General features: G+C 48.6%; 1 protein-coding gene and 1 long non-coding RNA gene across 3 annotated transcripts; both read left to right on the top strand.

Moving 5' to 3' along the window:
- The first annotated feature begins 241 nt into the window (after positions 1–241).
- LOC106593590 (transmembrane 9 superfamily member 2) lies at positions 242–25,247 on the top strand. The gene is made up of 18 exons (XM_082963156.1): positions 242–615; positions 1,369–1,436; positions 4,007–4,100; positions 4,559–4,686; positions 7,141–7,270; positions 7,423–7,547; positions 7,846–7,957; positions 8,174–8,253; positions 8,328–8,436; positions 10,930–11,062; positions 11,359–11,478; positions 11,832–11,889; positions 14,525–14,684; positions 14,813–14,964; positions 16,792–16,903; positions 23,217–23,272; positions 23,450–23,586; positions 23,911–25,247. The coding sequence occupies exons 1-18, from the start codon at positions 466–468 to the stop codon at positions 23,976–23,978; spliced, it is 1,992 nt and encodes a 663-aa protein (XP_082819282.1). The 5' UTR covers positions 242–465; the 3' UTR covers positions 23,979–25,247.
- LOC145861161 (uncharacterized) lies at positions 17,695–21,240 on the top strand. 2 transcript variants are annotated; one of them, XR_014381020.1, is made up of 3 exons: positions 17,695–20,012; positions 20,533–21,003; positions 21,060–21,240. It is a non-coding gene; the product is annotated as an uncharacterized LOC145861161 (long non-coding RNA). The 2 variants fall into 2 exon arrangements; XR_014381021.1 differs by having other exon boundaries at positions 17,696–19,050; positions 19,162–20,012; positions 20,533–21,240.
- Positions 25,248–25,591: the final 344 nt, after the last annotated feature.

Genomic DNA, 25,591 nt, shown 5'->3' with positions numbered 1-25,591 from the left:
AGATTAGTTTTACACTGCCATCTCCAGGTTGTTGTTGGAATAGGCACTTCCTGCCAGAGCCTAAATTGTAAGGTGCTCTGAATTTAGCGGTTTGGCAGCAGAATTAGAAATCATGACAATAAACCCGTTTTTATTCTAAATTTAGTCGGACAATGTCTTATATTTAACACAAAGTGCTATTCTTTCAACAACAGCCGAGCCAACTTGACCTCCAGAGTCCCATAATCCTCCACTGTCGACGCAGATGACGTGTCTGCTCGCTGCAGGAAAACTATCTAGGTTAGGTAGCTACGGAGGCAGACATACCAGCTAGTTAACGTTAGCTAGTTAACGTTAGCTACCTTATGTCAACTGTCCTATCTGGTGAATTCAAATGCCAGCTAACCTGTCACCCCCTGTGTAGAAAGATATTAACGTTACCCCAAGAAACGTTTAGCTAACCAGGTTCGTCGAGAGAAGAGGAAAATGTGCTCCCTGCACAGAGCGAGAGGCTCTGTTTTGGTTATCTTCCTTCTGCTACACAGCGCTACAAGTTTCTATCTTCCGGGTCTGGCCCCTGTTAGTTTTTGTGAACCAGGACAAGCTGGGAAAGAGAATGAAGTACCGGACTGTAAGGTAGTTGGATCTAAAAATGCGCAGGGCCTTGTGATAAGCTTGCAGCGCCGATGGTTTCATGCTATCATCCTTCTAATTATCAGCTGGCAAGTAAAGCTAACTACCGGTTAACTTGCTAACTAGCTGCTAATGTTAGCATTCTGAAACTCCTTGGAAGGGATCAGAACAGCTTGCTGTCTTAGCTATCCAGCTTCAATGGTAACGTTAGTAGAATCTAAATGTGGCTAACTGGCTAGCTAGAACCAGTGTTGTTGACCAACTAATCACAGCAACTGTCTGTATTGCATATTGGTCGCTAGAAAGCTAGCTAGCTAATTAGCACCCCCTACGAGCTAGTTGGGCTACTACTTGTGAGACAACTGCTTAACTTGTGTTGTATTGAGCTAATTAGTTAATCCATACTTTTGATCAGAAGTTACTTGTCATTGAATTGTATAATAATGTCCCAAATTCAGCATTATCCTAATCTAAAAGAGAGCTGTCAACTGCATGACAGTTGTTATTTGAAGAAGACATGCCCTACAGGGCCTGAATAAGAACTGATAAGAATCAATTTCACTGCGGAACAGGACATAAAGAAATCCTGTAAAGTTATGTAGCCGCCCTCCCTCCCATTTCAGATCTCTAGTCATTAGCCTAATTGTGCCTTTGAGGAAAAAAACAGCTGCAAGGTGCGCTGTATTCTAGATGTTGTTGCCGATTTTTGTCATCTACCATTTTGAGAAAATAACCATGCTTTTGATTGTTTTTCAGTCTACCATCGAGGTATTTGTGAACAGACTGGATTCTGTGGAGTCTGTCTTGCCCTATGAATACACTGCGTAAGTACATCAGGAACAACAACGTCTTATTGGTCTAATACATTTCTCAGTCTCGCTGCAGAAGGCTGTGGGTTTGGTGCTTTTGGACAGTGTTCTTATTGTGTAGATGCAGACTTAGTGTACGGGGAGATATAGGTTATGTTCCAAATGGCTCCCTATACAGTGCACTACTTTTGACCAACGACCTATAGGCCCTGGTCAAAAGTAGTGCACTGTGTAAGGAATAGAGTGACATTTGAGATACAGACATGTGTTAGGAGCATGGTGAAGTCAGCCAGGTCGGACTAGGCGCAATAATACTGTCTGATAAACTAGAGCATCTCTGTCACCATCCTCTCTGACTCTTTCTCCTCTCTGTCACACACGATCCTCTCCTACTCTTTCTCCCCTCTCTCTTTCTCCTGTCTCTTTCTCCCGCTCTGTCACTTTATAGCAGCACCAGCCATATCCAACTGTGACTGGAATGCAATGGTCTAGGAATTCTGAGGCCCATAGACGATATTAATAATACTCTGTTGCAGTGCTTGACTTGGACAGGAACTCACCGGAGCTGAGTACCGGCACCTCAACTTTATTTTACTGCTTGAATTTCTGCACATCTTATAGAATATTAGCTCAAAAGTATGGTGGAGCTCCTGCACCTAAATACAAACATTACTGGCACCTATATCAGTCCAAGTCAAGCACTGCTCTATTACACTAGTTCTGCTTCAACAGAATGGCTGCCTAATGTTTAAGATTAGCTGAATCATGTTTTAGAGAGAAATGGTCAATAGAAGATATAGATATTGGCTTACGTCATAGAAACAGGCCACTTAAAACCAGTTTCAGTCCTTACTCTGGATCTGAAAACTCCAATGGCATTAAATCAAAGATGGGATACATTGATAACGACAGCTACTTAGGGTTGTTATGTGACGTCTGAATGACTTTATTTATTAATAACCTGAGTTAAATGTGATACTAGAGGCCTCAACATGCTCAGCCACAGGAGCTGTTCTGTCACACCGTTAGAGAACTGCTCGGTAACGAACACTAATGTGCCTTTTCCACTGAGGGGTTGTGGAGCGGGTCAGGGGAATGGAACTGAAGTGACGTCTCTGTGTTAAGTGTGCGTGAGAAATGTGACCTTCTTTATGTTAGCTTGCTGTGTGACGGAGAGGTTGTTGTTGAAATAGAATTCTGGGTATATAGAGAAAGTACCAGCAGCAGATGGTTTAAAAAGGAAGACGATATGCTACAGTTTGTGAACTGAAGTAGAAATCATATGTTGTGTTAATGTTTCTGTCTTGTTGTGGGAACTCTCAGGGCATGTTCATCTTGTTATGGGCTGTCTTGTTGTTGTGGGAACCCTCAGGGCATGTTCATCTTCTTATGGGCTGGCTTGGTGTTGTGGGAACTCTCAGGGCATGTTCATCTTGTTATGGGCTGGCTTGGTGTTGTGGGAACTCTCAGGGCATGTTCATCTTGTTATGGGCTGGCTTGGTGTTGTGGGAACTCTCAGGGCATGTTCATCTTGTTATGGGCTGGCTTGGTGTTGTGGGAACTCTCAGGGCATGTTCATCTTGTTATGGGCTGGCTTGGTGTTGTGGGAACTCTCAGGGCATGTTCATCTTGTTATGGGCTGGCTTGGTGTTGTGGGAACTCTCAGGGCATGTTCATCTTGTTATGGGCTGGCTTGGTGTTGTGGGAACTCTCAGGGCATGTTCATCTTGTTATGGGCTGGCTTGGTGTTGTGGGAACTCTCAGGGCATGTTCATCTTGTTATGGGCTGGCTTGGTGTTGTGGGAACTCTCAGGGCATGTTCATCTTGTTATGGGCTGGCTTGGTGTTGTGGGAACTCTCAGGGCATGTTCATCTTCTTATGGGCTGGCTTGGTGTTGTGGGAACTCTCAGGGCATGTTCATCTTGTTATGGGCTGGCTTGGTGTTGTGGGAACTCTCAGGGCATGTTCATCTTGTTATGGGCTGGCTTGGTGTTGTGGGAACTCTCAGGGCATGTTCATCTTGTTATGGGCTGGCTTGGTGTTGTGGGAACTCTCAGGGCATGTTCATCTTGTTATGGGCTGGCTTGGTGTTGTGGGAACTCTCAGGGCATGTTCATCTTGTTATGGGCTGGCTTGGTGTTGTGGGAACTCTCAGGGCATGTTCATCTTGTTATGGGCTGGCTTGGTGTTGTGGGAACTCTCAGGGCATGTTCATCTTGTTATGGGCTGGCTTGGTGTTGTGGGAACTCTCAGGGCATGTTCATCTTGTTATGGGCTGGCTTGGTGTTGTGGGAACTCTCAGGGCATGTTCATCTTGTTATGGGCTGGCTTGGTGTTGTGGGAACTCTCAGGGCATGTTCATCTTGTTATGGGCTGGCTTGGTGTTGTGGGAACTCTCAGGGCATGTTCATCTTGTTATGGGCTGGCTTGGTGTTGTGGGAACTCTCAGGGCATGTTCATCTTGTTATGGGCTGGCTTGGTGTTGTGGGAACTCTCAGGGCATGTTCATCTTGTTATGGGCTGGCTTGGTGTTGCTGAAACAGAACATTTGTCAAATCTCTTTTCCTCTCCTTGTATTCTTCAGGTTTGATTTCTGCGCTATCGACTCTGAGAAGCGCCCGTCTGAGAATTTGGGTCAGGTTTTGTTTGGCGAAAGAATTGAGCCCTCTCCCTACAAGGTGGGTGATGTACACACACACACTTTAATATCCTGTTGGTATTACATTTCTAATCTCATTACAATGTTCTGCACCTTTGTACCTCACCCTGAATGAAAGACTCCCCCTTCACTCTGGTGTGTACTACCTGTACCTACATGCTAAATCAGGGATGGGCAACTCTGCTGGGGGTGGGGGTCACAAGTCATCTGAACTCATCATGAGGGGGTTGTTCGCGTGTCTGCGTAGCCACATCAATACCAACCCCACGTAACAAGTTTAGATTGCTACATTTGTATTGCGGTAAGCTATCTGAAATATGTTAGTTGGCATGGGCTAATTGGCTGACCATCACTGACTGACATAACAAGAGAGAAACTGCTGCTTCACAACAAAATGATAAATGTCACCCTGTGTATTCTACTATTCTAACTCTCAGCAGGAAGTTGAGTAAATCATTGTATGTCTGTGTGTTGAAGTTTGAGTTCAAGAAGAAGGTGGATTGTAAGCCGGTGTGTACTAAATCCTACAACACCAACAAGCCAGAGGACAAAGCCCACCTGGACTTTCTGAAGAAAGGCATGCTGCTCAACTACCAGCACCACTGGTAAGATATTCATACTGCTAACCACCAGCACCGCTGGTTAGATATTCATACTGCTAACTACCAGCACCACTGGTTAGATATTCATACTGCTAACTACCAGCACCGCTGGTAAGATATTCATACTGCTAACTACCAGCACCGCTGGTTAGACATTCATACTGCTAACTACCAGCACCGCTGGTTAGACATTCATACTGCTAACTACCAGCACCGCTGGTTAGACATTCATACTGCTAACTACCAGCACCGCTGGTAAGATATTCATACTGCTAACTACCAGCACCGCTGGTTAGACATTCATACTGCTAACTACCAGCACCGCTGGTTAGACATTCATACTGCTAACTACCAGCACCGCTGGTTAGACATTCATACTGCTAACTACCAGCACCGCTGGTTAGACATTCACACCGCTAACTATCAGCACCGCTGGTAAGATATTCACACCGCTAACTACCAGCACCGCTGGTAAGATATTCACACTGCTAACTACCAGCACCGCTGGTTAGAGATCCATTCTCTGTTTTGTGCAATAGACACATATCTAATTCTTCTGAATTGAGATGTGAACACACATTTCCCATACAGGAAGTCTAGAGTTTACAAGCTGGGATTCAAGCCAGACTTCAGACACCTGCACGGACTCATGTGGCCACTAGGTGGAGAGCTTGGCTTGTATTGTCCTCTGACCCCATAGAGAACTGCCCCAATCCCAAATAGATCCCTGAACATTAGGCAGTTGTGGAGATCTGAGAGGATGTGATTGGTGTTGACCAGGGGTAGGCGACTAGATTAAACCTCAGACTGATTGTTGTCGGAGCGGATGGGAGGGTGGGCCAGAAAATAACATTTTTATACCATGGTTACATTGACACGATTAAATATATTAAAAAAATATACATATATTAACTTTCCACTCCTGTTGCCGAGCCCTGCTATCAGCAATATGATTAAACTTCCTCCTAGCCTATCAGAGGACAAGGTGGAGTTATTACCATATAGCGTACACCTGTCAAATCCAATCAGATCTCCACAAGTGTCTAGCGGTTTAGGGATCGATTTGGGATTGGACCACTGTCTCAACCACACACTGTCCGTAACCCTGTGTCTACCTCCTGTAGGATAGTGGACAACATGCTGTAACCCTGTGTCTACCTCCTGTAGGATAGTGGACAACATGCTGTAACCCTGTGTCTACCTCCTGTAGGATAGTGGACAACATGCTGTAACCCTGTGTCTACCTCCTGTAGGATAGTGGACAACATGCTGTAACCCTGTGTCTGCCTCCTGTAGGATAGTGGACAACATGCTGTAACCCTGAGTCTGCCTCCTGTAGGATAGTGGACAACATGCTGTAACCCTGTGTCTGCCTCGTGTAGGATAGTGGACAACATGCTGTAACCCTGTGTCTACCTCCTGTAGGATAGTGGACAACATGCTGTAACCCTGAGTCTGCCTCCTGTAGGATAGTGGACAACATGCTGTAACCCTGTGTCTACCTCCTGTAGGATAGTGGACAACATGCTGTAACCCTGTGTCTACCTCCTGTAGGATAGTGGACAACATGCTGTAACCCTGTGTCTACCTCCTGTAGGATAGTGGACAACATGCTGTAACCCTGTGTCTACCTCCTGTAGGATAGTGGACAACATTCTGTAACCCTGTGTCTGCCTCCTGTAGGATAGTGGACAACATGCTGTAACCCTGTGTCTGCCTCCTGTAGGATAGTGGACAACATGCTGTAACCCTGAGTCTGCCTCCTGTAGGATAGTGGACAACATGCTGTAACCCTGTGTCTACCTCCTGTAGGATAGTGGACAACATGCTGTAACCCTGTGTCTACCTCCTGTAGGATAGTGGACAACATGCTGTAACCCTGTGTCTACCTCCTGTAGGATAGTGGACAACATGCTGTAACCCTGTGTCTACCTCCTGTAGGATAGTGGACAACATGCTGTAACCCTGTGTCTGCCTCCTGTAGGATAGTGGACAACATGCTGTAACCCTGTGTCTACCTCCTGTAGGATAGTGGACAACATGCTGTAACCCTGTGTCTACCTCCTGTAGGATAGTGGACAACATTCTGTAACCCTGTGTCTGCCTCCTGTAGGATAGTGGACAACATGCTGTAACCCTGTGTCTGCCTCCTGTAGGATAGTGGACAACATGCTGTAACCCTGAGTCTGCCTCCTGTAGGATAGTGGACAACATGCTGTAACCCTGTGTCTACCTCCTGTAGGATAGTGGACAACATGCTGTAACCCTGTGTCTACCTCCTGTAGGATAGTGGACAACATGCTGTAACCCTGTGTCTACCTCCTGTAGGATAGTGGACAACATGCTGTAACCCTGTGTCTACCTCCTGTAGGATAGTGGACAACATGCTGTAACCCTGTGTCTACCTCCTGTAGGATAGTGGACAACATGCTGTAACCCTGTGTCTACCTCCTGTAGGATAGTGGACAACATGCCAGTGACCTGGTGTTATGATGTTGAGGATGGACAGAAGTTCTGTAACCCAGGGTTTCCCATCGGCTGCTACGTCACTGAGGCAGGACGACCCAAAGACGCTTGTGTTGTCAACGTGAGTCAATTCATATCCTGTGTGTGGAGGTTAGGCCTCTGGGTCGGGCCATTTTTAGTCAAACGTTTTGCTAGATAGACTTGTAATAAGACATAAAGTCTTATACGTGCTTATAACACGTTATAAAGCGCATAACTGTTTCCTCGTTCCAGTCTGACTTTAAGGACAAAGACACATTCTATGTCTTCAACCATGTTGACATCACCATTCACTATCATGTGGTGGAGAACGAGGCAGCTGGGGCTAGACTGGTCGCTGCCAAGATGGAGCCCAAGAGGTAGGGGTCAAACGGTCACTCACTGAGGGGACAATCCTCACTGTCACTTAGTCATTCATTGATGTGAAGTTAGAATTCACAGCTTAGGGTTATCTAGTTGTAGACAATTCATTCTTTATTTCTCTCGTCTCCATGAAATGTTCATTCTTAGATAATGTGTGTTTCTACTCATAGTAATGATGTCTCTCTTTAATTCACATCAAGTATTTATTTATTTTGACTTAACCTATTCTCTCCTCCTTCCCACCTCTCTTTACTTCCTCTCCTCTCTCCCTCCTCTTCCTCCTCTCCTCCAAAGCTATAAACACACCAAAGTGGAGGCACCTGACTGTACAGGAGGGCCCATGTACCTGAACAACAAGTTCAGTGGAGAGCTGAAGATCGGCTATACCTACTCTGTCCAGTTTGTGGTAGGTTTCTAAACCCCATGACCATTTGAAATGGAAATGCCTCTGTCTGTGTGACTGACTAGGTTCAGTCTCTGGATTCCTACGTGCTGTAACGCCGGCTAGCCCACTGAGCTAAAGCCTAGACATAAGCTTGAGGAGCTAATGTGAGTCGTCAGGTCTCAGGAGAGGTTAGTCGTGTTCAGTGGGTGTAAATATAAACGCTGGTGTTGTCTCTAGGAGGACAAGCACATCAGATGGGCATCACGTTGGGACTACATTCTGGAGTCCATGCCTCACACCAACATTCAGTGGTTCAGGTGAGTCTCTCTCTCTCACACACACACACACACACACCCCTTCTATCTGTAACTGTGTGTGTCTTGTCCCCCAGCATCATGAACTCTCTGGTGATCGTTCTCTTCCTGTCTGGTATGGTGGCTATGATCATGCTGAGGACTCTACATAAAGACATTGCCAGATACAACCAGATGGACTCTGTGGTGAGTCTGGTAAATCCTCCACAATAATCCAGCTGATTGGTTTCCCTTCAGGTCCCACGGTCCCAGTCCGCCATGTCGGTTTCCCTTCAGGTCCCACGGTCCCAGTCCGCCATGTCGGTTTCCCTTCAGGTCCCACGGTCCCAGTCCGCCATGTCGGTTTCCCTTCAGGTCCCACGGTCCCAGTCCGCCATGTTGGTTTCCATTCAGGTCCCAGTCCGCCATGTCGGTTTCCCTTCAGGTCCCACGGTCCCAGTCCGCCATGTTGGTTTCCCTTCAGGTCCCACGGTCCCAGTCCGCCATGTCGGTTTCCCTTCAGGTCCCACGGTCCCAGTCCGCCATGTCGGTTTCCCTTCAGGTCCCACGGTCCCAGTCCGCCATGTCGGTTTCCCTTCAGGTCCCACGGTCCCAGTCCGCCATGTCGGTTTCCCTTCAGGTCCCACGGTCCCAGTCCGCCATGTCGGTTTCCCTTCAGGTCCCACGGTCCCAGTCCGCCATGTCGGTTTCCCTTCAGGTCCCACGGTCCCAGTCCGCCATGTCGGTTTCCCTTCAGGTCCCACGGTCCCAGTCCGCCATGTCGGTTTCCCTTCAGGTCCCACGGTCCCAGTCCGCCATGTCGGTTTCCCTTCAGGTCCCACGGTCCCAGTCCGCCATGTCGGTTTCCCTTCAGGTCCCAGTCCGCCATGTCGGTTTCCCTTCAGGTCCCACGGTCCCAGTCCGCCATGTCGGTTTCCCTTCAGGTCCCAGTCCGCCATGTCGGTTTCCATTCAGGTCCCAGTCCGCCATTTTGGTTTCCATTCAGGTCCCACTGGTCCAGTACAGACACACACACACAGACATGTCCCTGATGAGGAGTGACAGGACAGTGGTCTGGTCTACTGGTCCGGTACAGACACACACACACAGACCCCCAACAACTAGCTCCAAGCTCTGATTGGCTCCAGCCAGCTGGTGGAGGCTTTAGTTATGACCTCGGGGTGTGTGTGTCCTTGTGTACTTTGCATCTACCATCTCTTCATCTTCCATCTACCATCTCTCCGTCTACCGTCTCTCCCATCTCTCCGTCTCTCCATCTCCTCGTCTCCCGTCTCTTCGTCTCCCGTCTCTTCGTCTCCCGTCGCTCCGTCGCTCCGTCTCCCGTCTCTCCGTCTCTCCGTCTCTCCGTCTCCCGTCTCCCGTCTCCCGTCTCTCCGTCTCCCGTCTCTCCGTCTCCCGTCTCTCCGTCTCCCGTCTCTCCGTCTCCCGTCTCTCCGTCTCCCGTCTCTCCGTCTCCCGTCTCTCCGTCTCCCGTCTCTCCGTCTCTCCGTCTACCGTCTCCCGTCTCTCCGTCTCCCGTCTCCCGTCTCTCCGTCTCCCGTCTCTCCGTCTCTCCGTCTCTCCGTCTCCCGTCTCTCCGTCTCCCGTCTCTCCGTCTCCCGTCTCTCCGTCTCCCGTCTCTCCGTCTCCCGTCTCCCGTCTCTCCTCTCCCCGTCTCTCCTCTCCCCGTCTCTCCTCTCCCATCTCTCCTCTCCCATCTCTCCTCTCCCATCTCTCCTCTCCCATCTCTCCTCTCCCATCTCTCCTCTCCCATCTCTCCTCTCCCATCTCTCCTCTCCCATCTCTCCTCTCCCATCTCTCCTCTCCCATCTCTCCTCTCCCATCTCTCCTCTCCCATCTCTCCTCTCCCATCTCTCCTCTCCCATCTCTCCTCTCCCATCTCTCCTCTCCCATCTCTCCTCTCCCATCTCTCCTCTCCCATCTCTCCTCTCCCATCTCTCCTCTCCCATCTCTCCTCTCCCATCTCTCCTCTCCCATCTCTCCCCTCCCATCTCTCCCCTCCCATCTCTCCCCTCCCATCTCTCCCCTCCACCATCTCTCCCCTCCACCATCTCTCCATCTACCATCTCTCCATCTACAATCTCCTCTCCCATCTCCAGGAAAACTGACAGCAGATGTTCTCTAGGAAGGCTTGTGGGGGTCACCTCCACATGTATCTATATTACCCCCCCCTCACACCCCGACCCCCTCCCCTACATGTATTGTAGTCTCTGTCTCTGTCTGTCTCCGAGATCAGTCATTATTTCAGCAGCATTGTCCCTTCAGCCCCTCCCCTAGCGATAAGACTCCCTTCAGCCCCTCCCCTAGCGATAAGACTCCCTTCAGCCCCTCCCCTAGCGATAAGACTCCCTTCAGCCCCTCCCCCTAGCAATCAGACTGACAGGTAGCGTCACCGCGGCGACCAGCCTGCTCGTGTTCCAGCCCTCTGAAGTCTATCACCACTAATTGACAGGAGGGACCCCACTCCCTCATCTTCTCCCTCTGTTATTTCCTGCTGGGTAACCCCCTCACACCCTCCCCTGTCCTCTCCTCATTTGGCCGGAACATTCTTGCTGTTTTGTGATGGTCTTTTTATAGTGAGAGATGTGGTGATAAAGATGTTTTTACATACGATAAATACACTTGAAAGTGAAACTAAGTGAAGGTCTTTCCCTCCTCCCCCTCTGCTGGTGGTGTCAGGAAGATGCCCAGGAGGAATTTGGCTGGAAGCTGGTCCATGGAGATGTCTTCCGGCCTCCCAGGAAAGGCATGCTCCTCTCTGTCTTCCTGGGATCAGGAACTCAGATATTCATCATGATTTTCGTCACTCTCTGTGAGTTCTACAGCTCTGTGTTTCTGTCCACCTGTTGTTGACTTGTAGGAATGCAAAACAAACCTACACTTGTCCAGACCGTTTATTTGTCATTACCCTAAAACACATGAGCAAGGTAGAATATGGTAGAGAGGAAGTAGTTAGTACTTAGTTACTTCTCTCTGAGAGTAGGACTAGTGTTTCACTTACTTCATGTATTCACTGACAAGGACCAAGACAATAATAACACAGTTCAGTCAAAACCAATGGTGTGTTTTTCTTTTGTAATCCATAATCATTGTGTTCCCCTTGTCCAGTCTTTGCCTGCCTGGGCTTCCTGTCCCCGGCTAACCGCGGTGCCCTGATGACGTGTGCCGTGGTGCTCTGGGTCCTACTGGGAACACCAGCCGGCTACGTGGCTGCCCGCTTCTACAAGTGTAAGTGAACATTTGGGTTTGAGGGGGAAAGGGTCACGACCCCAGCTTGACCCTGAACAGTCGACCAGTCACGACCCAACTGTGCTGGAGGGTAGCTCGTTAGGCCCAATCAGTGTCAGCTGGGGGGGGTGATTACTGGTTCAGTGTTCTGTAGAGGCCTGTAGCAGTAGGGGTCCCAACCCTCCCTAGCAACACATGCTCTATGGCCTGAATCCTGCCTGCCTGCTGAAGTCTATATGCCTCAACACCTTGGAAGTAAAGAAAGAAGTTTGAATTTCCAAGAAACGTTTGTTTGTTTTCCAAGAGTTGCTGACTGTTTCTCTTCCCTGCTCTCTCTCTCTGTGATGTCACAGCCTTTGGTGGGGAGAAATGGAAGACTAATGTCCTGCTGACTTGCTTCCTGTGTCCTGGGTGAGTCTGACTTTACATTGGTTGAGGAGATACACATTAGTTTGTGGTTACGGTCAGGGTTGATAGCTGATGTCTGTTGGTCTGTCTCTCTGTGTTCAGGGTTGACGGCTGACGTCTGTCTGTCTCTCTGTGTTCAGGGTTGACGGCTGACGTCTGTCTGTCTCTCTGTGTTCAGGGTTGACGGCTGACGTCTGTCTGTCTCTCTGTGTTCAGGGTTGATGGCTGACGTCTGTCTGTCTCTCTGTGTTCAGGGTTGACGTCTGACGTCTGTCTGTCTCTCTGTGTTCAGGGTTGACGTCTGACGTCTGTCTGTCTCTCTGTGTTCAGGGTTGACGTCTGTCTGTCTCTCTGTGTTCAGGGTTGATGGCTGACGTCTGTCTGTCTCTCTGTGTTCAGGGTTGACGTCTGACGTCTGTCTGTCTCTCTGTGTTCAGGGTTGACGTCTGACGTCTGTCTGTCTCTCTGTGTTCAGGGTTGACGGCTGACGTCTGTCTGTCTCTCTGTGTTCAGGGTTGACGGCTGACGTCTGTCTGTCTCTCTGTGTTCAGGGTTGACGGCTGACGTCTGTCTGTCTCTCTGTGTTCAGGGTTGACGGCTGACGTCTGTCTGTCTCTCTGTGTTCAGGGTTGACGGCTGACGTCTGTCTGTCTCTCTGTGTTCAGGGTTGACGGCTGACGTCTGTCTGTCTCTCTGTGTTCAGGGTTGACGGCTGACGTCTGTCTGTCTCTCTGTGTTCAGGGTTGACGTCTGACGTCTGTCTGTCTCTGTGTTCAGGGTTGACGTCTGACGTCTGTCTGTGTTCAGGGTTGACGGCTGACGTCTGTCTGTGTTCAGGGTTGACGGCTGACGTCTCTCTGTGTTCAGGGTTGACGGCTGACGTCTCTCTGTGTTCAGGGTTGACGGCTGACGTCTCTCTGTGTTCAGGGTTGACGGCTGACGTCTCTCTGTGTTCAGGGTTGACGGCTGACGTCTCTCTGTGTTCAGGGTTGACGGCTGACGTCTCTCTGTGTTCAGGGTTGACGGCTGACGTCTCTCTGTGTTCAGGGTTGACGGCTGACGTCTCTCTGTGTTCAGGGTTGACGGCTGACGTCTCTCTGTGTTCAGGGTTGACGGCTGACGTCTCTCTGTGTTCAGGGTTGACGGCTGACGTCTCTCTGTGTTCAGGGTTGACGGCTGACGTCTCTCTGTGTTCAGGGTTGACGGCTGACGTCTCTCTGTGTTCAGGGTTGACGGCTGACGTCTCTCTGTGTTCAGGGTTGACGGCTGACGTCTCTCTGTGTTCAGGGTTGACGGCTGACGTCTCTCTGTGTTCAGGGTTGACGGCTGACGTCTCTCTGTGTTCAGGGTTGACGGCTGACGTCTCTCTGTGTTCAGGGTTGACGGCTGACGTCTCTCTGTGTTCAGGGTTGACGGCTGACGTCTCTCTGTGTTCAGGGTTGACGGCTGACGTCTCTCTGTGTTCAGGGTTGACGGCTGACGTCTCTCTGTGTTCAGGGTTGACGGCTGACGTCTCTCTGTGTTCAGGGTTGACGGCTGACGTCTCTCTGTGTTCAGGGTTGACGGCTGACGTCTCTCTGTGTTCAGGGTTGACGGCTGACGTCTCTCTGTGTTCAGGGTTGACGGCTGACGTCTCTCTGTGTTCAGGGTTGACGGCTGACGTCTCTCTGTGTTCAGGGTTGACGGCTGACGTCTCTCTGTGTTCAGGGTTGACGGCTGACGTCTCTCTGTGTTCAGGGTTGACGGCTGACGTCTCTCTGTGTTCAGGGTTGACGGCTGACGTCTCTCTGTGTTCAGGGTTGACGGCTGACGTCTCTCTGTGTTCAGGGTTGACGGCTGACGTCTCTCTGTGTTCAGGGTTGACGGCTGACGTCTCTCTGTGTTCAGGGTTGACGGCTGACGTCTCTCTGTGTTCAGGGTTGACGGCTGACGTCTCTCTGTGTTCAGGGTTGACGGCTGACGTCTCTCTGTGTTCAGGGTTGACGGCTGACGTCTCTCTGTGTTCAGGGTTGACGGCTGACGTCTCTCTGTGTTCAGGGTTGACGGCTGACGTCTCTCTGTGTTCAGGGTTGACGGCTGACGTCTCTCTGTGTTCAGGGTTGACGGCTGACGTCTCTCTGTGTTCAGGGTTGACGGCTGACGTCTCTCTGTGTTCAGGGTTGACGGCTGACGTCTCTCTGTGTTCAGGGTTGACGGCTGACGTCTCTCTGTGTTCAGGGTTGACGGCTGACGTCTCTCTGTGTTCAGGGTTGACGGCTGACGTCTCTCTGTGTTCAGGGTTGACGGCTGACGTCTCTCTGTGTTCAGGGTTGACGGCTGACGTCTCTCTGTGTTCAGGGTTGACGGCTGACGTCTCTCTGTGTTCAGGGTTGACGGCTGACGTCTCTCTGTGTTCAGGGTTGACGGCTGACGTCTCTCTGTGTTCAGGGTTGACGGCTGACGTCTCTCTGTGTTCAGGGTTGACGGCTGACGTCTCTCTGTGTTCAGGGTTGACGGCTGACGTCTCTCTGTGTTCAGGGTTGACGGCTGACGTCTCTCTGTGTTCAGGGTTGACGGCTGACGTCTGTCTGTGTTCAGGGTTGACGGCTGACGTCTGTCTGTGTTCAGGGTTGACGGCTGTCTGTCTCTCTGTGTTCAGGGTTGTGTTTGCTGATTTCTTTGTGATGAATCTGATCCTGTGGGGAGAGGGCTCCTCTGCAGCCATGCCTTTTGGCACCCTGGTGGCCATCTTGGCTCTGTGGTTCTGCATCTCTGTCCCCCTCACCTTCATAGGGGCCTACTTCGGCTTCAAGAAGACCGTGAGTACAAACACACGTCAGTATGTGAATACATTCAAACATACACTCTGTCATACACACACTCAAGTCTGTGTGCATATCATGCCTTTCATACTCCTCCCCTCTGTTGTGTGATTGGTGCATTTCAGGGGATTGAGCACCCTGTGCGGACCAATCAGATCCCTCGTCAGATCCCGGAGCAGTCGTTCTACACCAGATCTCTCCCAGGGATCGTCATGGGGGGGATCCTCCCGTTCGGCTGTATCTTCATCCAGCTCTTCTTCATCCTCAACAGCATCTGGTGCGTCTCTCAGCTCAGCTACCCTGTGGATGCTGCTGCTCTGTTTTGGGACTGCGACACTAGCAGCTTGTCATGAAGGCAGAACTGGTCAGTGAGGTTAAAGGTGAACGGGGTTGAGTGAGTAACTGACTATGGCTCTGTAGGTTGACTAGTGGTTGGAGTGAAGCAGAGGACAGCATGTTTTAAAGGGTTATCTTTATGATGTATGGTTGTGTCACCAGATGGTAGAGCAGTGGGTTATCTTTATGATGTATGGTTGTGTCTCACCAGATGGTAGAGCAGTGGGTTATCTTTATGATGTATGGTTGTGTCACCAGATGGTAGAGCAGTGGGTTATCTTTATGATGTGTGGTTGTGTCACCAGATGGTAGAGCAGTGGGTTATCTTTATGATGTGTGGTTGTCTCACCAGATGGTAGAGCAGTGGGTTATCTTTATGATGTATGGTTGTCTCACCAGATGGTAGAGCAGTGGGTTATCTTTATGATGTGTGGTTGTCTCACCAGATGGTAGAGCAGTGGGTTATCTTTATGATGTGTGGTTGTCTCACCAGATGGTAGAGCAGTGGGTTATCTTTATGATGTGATGGTTGTGTCTCACCAGATGGTAGAGCAGTGGGTTATCTTTATGATGTATGGTTGTGCTCACCAGATGGTAGAGCAGTGGGTTATCTTTATGATGTATGGTTGTGTCTCACCAGATGGTAGAGCAGTGGGTTATCTTTATGATGTATGGTTGTCTCACCAGATGGTAGAGCAGTGGGTTATCTTTATGATGTGTGGTTGTGTCTCACCAGATGGTAGAGCAGTGGGTTATCTTTATGATGTGTGGTTGTCTCACCAGATGGTAGAGCAGTGGGTTATCTTTATGATGTATGGTTGTCTCACCAGATGGTAGAGCAGTGGGTTATCTTTATGATGTATGGTTGTCTCACCAGATGGTAGAGCAGTGGGTTATCTTTATGATGTGTGGTTGTCTCACCAGATGGTAGAGCAGTGGGTTATCTTTATGATGTATGGTTGTGTCTCACCAGATGGTAGAGCAGTGGGTTATCTTTATGATGTGTGGTTGTCTCACCAGATGGTAGAGCAGTGGGTTATCTTTATGATGTGTGGTTGTGTCACCAGATGGTAGAGCAGTGGGTTATCTTTATGATGTATGGTTGTCTCACCAGATGGTAGAGCAGTGGGTTATCTTTATGATGTATGGTTGTGTCACCAGATGGTAGAGCAGTGGGTTATCTTTATGATGTATGGTTGTGTCACCAGATGGTAGAGCAGTGGGTTATCTTTATGATGTATGGTTGTGTCTCACCAGATGGTAGAGCAGTGGGTTATCTTTATGATGTATGTTTGTCTCACCAGATGGTAGAGCAGTGGGTTATCTTTATGATGTATGGTTGTCTCACCAGATGGTAGAGCAGTGGGTTATCTTTATGATGTTGGTTGTTCACCAGATGGTAGAGCAGTGGGTTATCTTTATGATGTTGGTTGTCTCACCAGATGGTAGAGCAGTGGGTTATCTTTATGATGTATGGTTGTCTCACCAGATGGTAGAGCAGTGGGTTATCTTTATGATGTGTGGTTGTCTCACCAGATGGTAGAGCAGTGGGTTATCTTTAGTGGGGCTCACCAGATGGTAGAGCAGTGGGTTATCTTTATGATGTATGGTTGTCTCACCAGATGGTAGAGCAGTGGGTTATCTTTATGATGTATGGTTGTGTCTCACCAGATGGTAGAGCAGTGGGTTATCTTTATGATGTTGGTTGTCTCACCAGATGGTAGAGCAGTGGGTTATCTTTATGATGTATGGTTGTGTCTCACACCAGGTCTCACCAGATGTACTACATGTTTGGTTTCCTGTTTCTGGTGTTCATCATCCTGGTAATCACCTGCTCTGAGGCCACCATCCTACTCTGCTACTTCCACCTCTGTGCTGAGGTAAGACACCACACACACCATCATATTCTGCTACTTCCTCCTCTGTGCTGCGGTAAGACACCACACACACCATCATATTCTGCTACTTCCTCCTCTGTGCTGAGGTAAGACACCACACACACACACCATCATATTCTGCTACTTCCTCCTCTGTGCTGAGGTAAGACACCACACACACACACCATCATATTCTGCTACTTCCTCCTCTGTGCTGAGGTAAGACACCACACACACCATCATATTCTGCTACTTCCACCTCTGTGCTGAGGTAAGACACCACACACACCATCATATTCTGCTACTTCCTCCTCTGTGCTGAGGTAAGACACCACACACACCATCATATTCTGCTACTTCCTCCTCTGTGCTGAGGTAAGACACCACACACACCATCATATTCTGCTACTTCCTCCTCTGTGCTGAGGTAAGACACCACACACACCATCATATTCTGCTACTTCCTCCTCTGTGCTGAGGTAAGACACCACACACACCATCATATTCTGCTACTTCCTCCTCTGTGCTGAGGTAAGACACCACACACACACCATCATATTCTGCTACTTCCTCCTCTGTGCTGAGGTAAGACACCACACACACCATCATATTCTGCTACTTCCTCCTCTGTGCTGCGGTAAGACACCACACACAGCTTCATATTCTGCTACTTCCTCCTCTGTGCTGAGGTAAGACACCACACACACCATCATATTCTGCTACTTCCTCCTCTGTGCTGAGGTAAGACACCACCACACACCATCATATTCTGCTACTTCCTCCTCTGTGCTGAGGTAAGACACCACACACACCCATCATATTCTGCTACTTCCTCCTCTGTGCTGAGGTAAGACACCACACACACCATCATATTCTGCTACTTCCTCCTCTGTGCTGAGGTAAGACACCACACACACCATCATATTCTGCTACTTCCACCTCTGTGCTGAGGTAAGACACCACACACACCATCATATTCTGCTACTTCCTCCTCTGTGCTGAGGTAAGACACCACACACACACACCATCATATTCTGCTACTTCCTCCTCTGTGCTGAGGTAAGACACCACACACACCATCATATTCTGCTACTTCCTCCTCTGTGCTGAGGTAAGACACCACACACACCATCATATTCTGCTACTTCCTCCTCTGTGCTGAGGTAAGACACCACACACACCATCATATTCTGCTACTTCCTCCTCTGTGCTGAGGTAAGACACCACACACACCATCATATTCTGCTACTTCCTCCTCTGTGCTGAGGTAAGACACCACACACACCATCATATTCTGCTACTTCCTCCTCTGTGCTGAGGTAAGACACCACACACACCATCATATTCTGCTACTTCCACCTCTGTGCTGAGGTAAGACACCACACACACCATCATATTCTGCTACTTCCTCCTCTGTGCTGAGGTAAGACACCACACACACCATCATATTCTGCTACTTCCTCCTCTGTGCTGAGGTAAGACACCCACACACCATCATATTCTGCTACTTCCTCCTCTGTGCTGAGGTAAGACACCACACACACCATCATATTCTGCTACTTCCTCCTCTGTGCTGAGGTAAGACACCACACACACCATCATATTCTGCTACTTCCTCCTCTGTGCTGAGGTAAGACACCACACACACCATCATATTCTGCTACTTCCTCCTCTGTGCTGAGGTAAGACACCACACACACCATCATATTCTGCTACTTCCTCCTCTGTGCTGAGGTAAGACACCACACACACCATCATATTCTGCTACTTCCTCCTCTGTGCTGAGGTAAGACACCACACACACCATCATATTCTGCTACTTCCTCCTCTGTGCTGAGGTAAGACACCACACACACCATCATATTCTGCTACTTCCTCCTCTGTGCTGAGGTAAGACACCACACACACCATCATATTCTGCTACTTCCTCCTCTGTGCTGAGGTAAGACACCACACACACCATCATATTCTGCTACTTCCTCCTCTGTGCTGAGGTAAGACACCACACACACCATCATATTCTGCTACTTCCTCCTCTGTGCTGAGGTAAGACACCACACACACCATCATATTCTGCTACTTCCTCCTCTGTGCTGAGGTAAGACACCACACACACCATCATATTCTGCTACTTCCACCTCTGTGCTGAGGTAAGACACCACACACACCCATCATATTCTGCTACTTCCTCCTCTGTGCTGAGGTAAGACACCACACACACACACACCATCATATTCTGCTACTTCCTCCTCTGTGCTGAGGTAAGACACCACACACACACACCATCATATTCTGCTACTTCCTCCTCTGTGCTGAGGTAAGACACCACACACACACACCATCATATTCTGCTACTTCCTCCTCTGTGCTGAGGTAAGACACCACACACACCATCATATTCTGCTACTTCCTCCTCTGTGCTGAGGTAAGACACCACACACACCATCATATTCTGCTACTTCCTCCTCTGTGCTGAGGTAAGACACCACACACACACCCATCATATTCTGCTACTTCCTCCTCTGTGCTGAGGTAAGACACCACACACACCATCATATTCTGCTACTTCCTCCTCTGTGCTGAGGTAAGACACCACACACACCATCATATTCTGCTACTTCCTCCTCTGTGCTGAGGTAAGACACCACACACACCATCATATTCTGCTACTTCCTCCTCTGTGCTGAGGTAAGACACCACACACACCATCATATTCTGCTACTTCCTCCTCTGTGCTGAGGTAAGACACCACACACACCATCATATTCTGCTACTTCCACCTCTGTGCTGAGGTAAGACACCACACACACACCATCATATTCTGCTACTTCCTCCTCTGTGCTGAGGTAAGACACCACACACACACACCATCATATTCTGCTACTTCCTCCTCTGTGCTGAGGTAAGACACCACACACACCATCATATTCTGCTACTTCCTCCTCTGTGCTGAGGTAAGACACCACACACACCATCATATTCTGCTACTTCCACCTCTGTGCTGAGGTAAGACACCACACACACCATCATATTCTGCTACTTCCTCCTCTGTGCTGAGGTAAGACACCACACACACACCATCATATTCTGCTACTTCCTCCTCTGTGCTGAGGTAAGACACCACACACACCATCATATTCTGCTACTTCCTCCTCTGTGCTGAGGTAAGACACCACACACACCATCATATTCTGCTACTTCCTCCTCTGTGCTGAGGTAAGACACCACACACACCATCATATTCTGCTACTTCCTCCTCTGTGCTGAGGTAAGACACCACACACACCATCATATTCTGCTACTTCCTCCTCTGTGCTGAGGTAAGACACCACACACACCATCATATTCTGCTACTTCCTCCTCTGTGCTGAGGTAAGACACCACACACACCATCATATTCTGCTACTTCCTCCTCTGTGCTGAGGTAAGACACCACACACACCATCATATTCTGCTACTTCCTCCTCTGTGCTGAGGTAAGACACCACACACACCATCATATTCTGCTACTTCCTCCTCTGTGCTGAGGTAAGACACCACACACACCATCATATTCTGCTACTTCCTCCTCTGTGCTGAGGTAAGACACCACACACACCATCATATTCTGCTACTTCCACCTCTGTGCTGAGGTAAGACACCACACACACACACCATCATATTCTGCTACTTCCTCCTCTGTGCTGAGGTAAGACACCACACACACCATCATATTCTGCTACTTCCTCCTCTGTGCTGAGGTAAGACACCACACACACCATCATATTCTGCTACTTCCTCCTCTGTGCTGAGGTAAGACACCACACACACCATCATATTCTGCTACTTCCTCCTCTGTGCTGAGGTAAGACACCACACACACCATCATATTCTGCTACTTCCTCCTCTGTGCTGAGGTAAGACACCACACACCCATCATATTCTGCTACTTCCTCCTCTGTGCTGAGGTAAGACACCACACACACCATCATATTCTGCTACTTCCTCCTCTGTGCTGAGGTAAGACACCACACACACCATCATATTCTGCTACTTCCTCCTCTGTGCTGAGGTAAGACACCACACACACCATCATATTCTGCTACTTCCTCCTCTGTGCTGAGGTAAGACACCACACACACACACCATCATATTCTGCTACTTCCACCTCTGTGCTGAGGTAAGACACCACACACACACACCATCATATTCTGCTACTTCCTCCTCTGTGCTGAGGTAAGACACCACACACACCATCATATTCTGCTACTTCCTCCTCTGTGCTGAGGTAAGACACCACACACACCATCATATTCTGCTACTTCCTCCTCTGTGCTGAGGTAAGACACCACACACACACACATCATATTCTGCTACTTCCTCCTCTGTGCTGAGGTAAGACACCACACACACCATCATATTCTGCTACTTCCTCCTCTGTGCTGAGGTAAGACACCACACACACCATCATATTCTGCTACTTCCTCCTCTGTGCTGAGGTAAGACACCACACACACCATCATATTCTGCTACTTCCTCCTCTGTGCTGAGGTAAGACACCACACACACCATCATATTCTGCTACTTCCTCCTCTGTGCTGAGGTAAGACACCACACACACCATCATATTCTGCTACTTCCTCCTCTGTGCTGAGGTAAGACACCACACACACCATCATATTCTGCTACTTCCTCCTCTGTGCTGAGGTAAGACACCACACACACCATCATATTCTGCTACTTCCTCCTCTGTGCTGAGGTAAGACACCACACACACACACCATCATATTCTGCTACTTCCTCCTCTGTGCTGAGGTAAGACACCACACACACACACCATCATATTCTGCTACTTCCTCCTCTGTGCTGAGGTAAGACACCACACACACACACCATCATATTCTGCTACTTCCACCTCTGTGCTGAGGTAAGACACCACACACACACACCATCATATTCTGCTACTTCCACCTCTGTGCTGAGGTAAGACACCACACACACACACCATCATATTCTGCTACTTCCTCCTCTGTGCTGAGGTAAGACACCACACACACACACCATCATATTCTGCTACTTCCTCCTCTGTGCTGAGGTAAGACACCACACACACACACCATCATATTCTGCTACTTCCTCCTCTGTGCTGAGGTAAGACACCACACACACACACCATCATATTCTGCTACTTCCTCCTCTGTGCTGAGGTAAGACACCACACACACACACCATCATATTCTGCTACTTCCTCCTCTGTGCTGAGGTAAGACACCACACACACACACCATCATATTCTGCTACTTCCTCCTCTGTGCTGAGGTAAGACACCACACACACCATCATATTCTGCTACTTCCTCCTCTGTGCTGAGGTAAGACACCACACACACCATCATATTCTGCTACTTCCACCTCTGTGCTGAGGTAAGACACCACACACACCATCATATTCTGCTACTTCCTCCTCTGTGCTGAGGTAAGACACCACACACACCATCATATTCTGCTACTTCCACCTCTGTGCTGAGGTAAGACACCACACACACCATCATATTCTGCTACTTCCACCTCTGTGCTGAGGTAAGACACCACACACACCATCATATTCTGCTACTTCCACCTCTGTGCTGAGGTAAGACACCACACACACCATCATATTCTGCTACTTCCACCTCTGTGCTGAGGTAAGACACCACACACACCATCATATTCTGCTACTTCCTCCTCTGTGCTGAGGTAAGACACCACACACACCATCATATTCTGCTACTTCCACCTCTGTGCTGAGGTAAGACACCACACACACCATCATATTCTGCTACTTCCTCCTCTGTGCTGAGGTAAGACACCACACACACCATCATATTCTGCTACTTCCTCCTCTGTGCTGAGGTAAGACACCACACACACCATCATATTCTGCTACTTCCACCTCTGTGCTGAGGTAAGACACCACACACACCATCATATTCTGCTACTTCCTCCTCTGTGCTGAGTTATGACCATCTGAGTATTTCCTGGTCGGGTCATGTGACCAATGGCAATAGTGCCCTTAATTAATGACGAGGATGAAGGGACTGTTTCCTTGATTCCTAGCAGCTTCTCTCTTTAAAACAGAATGTCCCAAACAAGGGACCTGGAACCTCCTTCTCCAATACGGTTGAGAAGGAGAGGAGACAGGATGAAAGGAAAACAGGAAGTTTAATTAAGGGAGCGCTACGTTCATTCTCTCCATCAGGACTATAACTGGTAGTGTTCCTTCCTGACCAGTGGTCTTGTCTTAGATATCTCAGTGTTTATAACATCTTTACTAACTGTTCTCTCTGTCTCTCCATCAGGACTATAACTGGCAGTGGCGTTCCTTCCTGACCAGTGGTCTTGTCTTAGTAAAGATGTTATAAACACAGAGATAACTAACTGTTCTCTCTGTCTCTCCATCAGGACTAACTGGAGTGGGTTCCTCCTGACCAGTGGTCTTGTCTTAGTAAAGATGTTATAAACACAGAGATAACTAACTGTTCTCTCTGTCTCTCCATCAGGACTAACTGCAGTGGCGTTCCTTCCTGACCAGTGGTTTCACGGCCGTCTACTTCCTGGTCTATGCCATCCACTACTTCTTCTCCAAGCTCCAGATCACAGGATTGGCTAGCACCATCCTCTACTTTGGTTACACCATGATCATGGCTCTCATCTTCTTCTTATTCACAGGTAGGTAGCTGGGGGGGCGGGGCGTCATACTGTCGCTGGCATGAAGAGGATGGACCAGGTCAAAGGGCAGAGGTTATCCTCGTTAGTCCAGTTCCTCCCACCCTGCCTGTTATGCTGCCTTTCTTGGGTTTAGGTTGAGGTGCAGCTCTACTTGTTCACACACACACACACACACACACCCCCCCCGTCGGATGGTTTGTGTCTGTTGTCGTATCAGAGTTTCCTAGACAGCAGGATGTGGGATTGACAAATCGCCCTGGGAAAGTGTGATTTTCATGTTTTCTCTCTTTCTGTCAATTACATGTCTGTCTCTCTCTCCATCAGGAACGATTGGATTCTTTGCCTGTTTCTGGTTCGTCACCAAGATCTATAGCGTAGTGAAGGTGGACTGAGTAGTTAACCAAAAACCAAACCAATGGATTTTCCTGTTTATTCTCCCACGCCCCCTCCCCCCTCACCCCCCCTGGGCTGGAGGGACACTATTGTTACATTACACCCTGACTGCGTACGCTGACCAGGGCCCACTGGTCTAAGTACGGAATAGGGTGCCGTTTGGACCACAACCCTTATCTACTGTGTGGAAGACGCTTTTTTTGTCAGAGCAGCAAGACACCAGTCTCGTGTGTGTGTGTGTGTGTGTGTGTGTGTGTGTGTGTGTGTGTGTGTGCGTGTGTGTGTGTGTGTGTGTGTGTGTGTGTGTGTGTGTGTGTGTGTGTGTGTGTGTGTGTGTGTGTGTGTGTGTGTGTGTGTGTGTGTATAATATGTAGTCTGGAGTGCAGGAAATGAATGACCTGTTGGGAGGTCCAGATCTGACTGCACATCAATGAAACATCTGTTATTTACCTCTGACAAATGCAATGGAAATAGGAAACCTGCATGGTAGTGACTATTTCAATACAGTTAGGTTCTGTCCACGTTGGCACACTAGGTGGTTTTACGGTGTCATTCAAACTCTAATAGTGTTGGACAATATGATTGTAAATAACTTATTTTTTCTAATGCTGATGAATGATTTGGGGTCGTAATAAGCTTAAAATGTGAGATGGAATTCCTCCTCTAACCCATGTTATGTGTGGGTCCCAAATGGCACTCTAGTCTGCACTACAAAAGTAGTCTGCACTATGTAGGGAGTTGGGTGCAATTTGGGATTAAAGCATTTTCTCTGGGGTTTGTTTTATTTTGTATTATAAATGCTTGAGTATTAACCAACTGGTCTGTTATTTAACTTTATATTCCAATTACATTTTTTCTGTCTTTCCTTTATTTTATTTTTGCCTCAAAGACACGTGCCTCATCAGTAGTTCATTTTATTTGCAAAAACCAACCGTTTGGGATTTTGTGAAAGGCATCATCGACTTCTATGTCCCAAATGGCACCCTATTCCCTATGTAGTGCACTACCCTTGATCAATGGCTCGGGTCTGAAGTAGTGCACTACATAGGGAATAGGGTGCCATTTGGGACATCGTCCATCTGTTATGTGGGGATCTGATACTTATATCCTTTCAGTGTAAATATACTCTCTTCATAAATGATACTAGTTTCATTAGTCTGACCGAGTATCTGGGTTCCTTCTCTCCTTCACTGGTTTGAAATGATGTAATTATGATCTGAAAAATAAGAAATGGTAGAAAATGTCAAATAAAACATTTTCCTGTTGGAGTGTTGTTTTTTCCTGTGTCTTAATAGCAGAGTCAGTGTTAAAGTATTGAACAACACAGTCAGGTGAGGTCGATACATTGAACCGGGGCTGAGGAGACCTCCTGCTGTGGTGCCCACTAAGCTCAGGATGACCTAAAGGTCACATAAAGGCAAGACCTTCTGTTCAATTCGCTGACATTTGTGAGATGGGATCGACGGGGAAGTTCCCCCATAGAGCCAGAGCACCTCATTGCCGACGGAGGCTTGGTCTAAAATGGTCACAGTGGTCAGGCTGGTTATAATGAACGCAGCGGTCAGGCTGGTTATAATGATCACAGTAGTGAGGCTGGTTATAATGATCACAG

This window comes from Salmo salar, chromosome 16 (genome assembly GCF_965601325.2).
Source record: "Salmo salar chromosome 16, fSalSal1, whole genome shotgun sequence".
Lineage (NCBI taxonomy): Eukaryota > Metazoa > Chordata > Actinopteri > Salmoniformes > Salmonidae > Salmo > Salmo salar.
The sequence above is the reverse complement of the archived record's forward strand: the minus strand, read 5'-3'. Positions and strand labels throughout refer to the sequence as shown.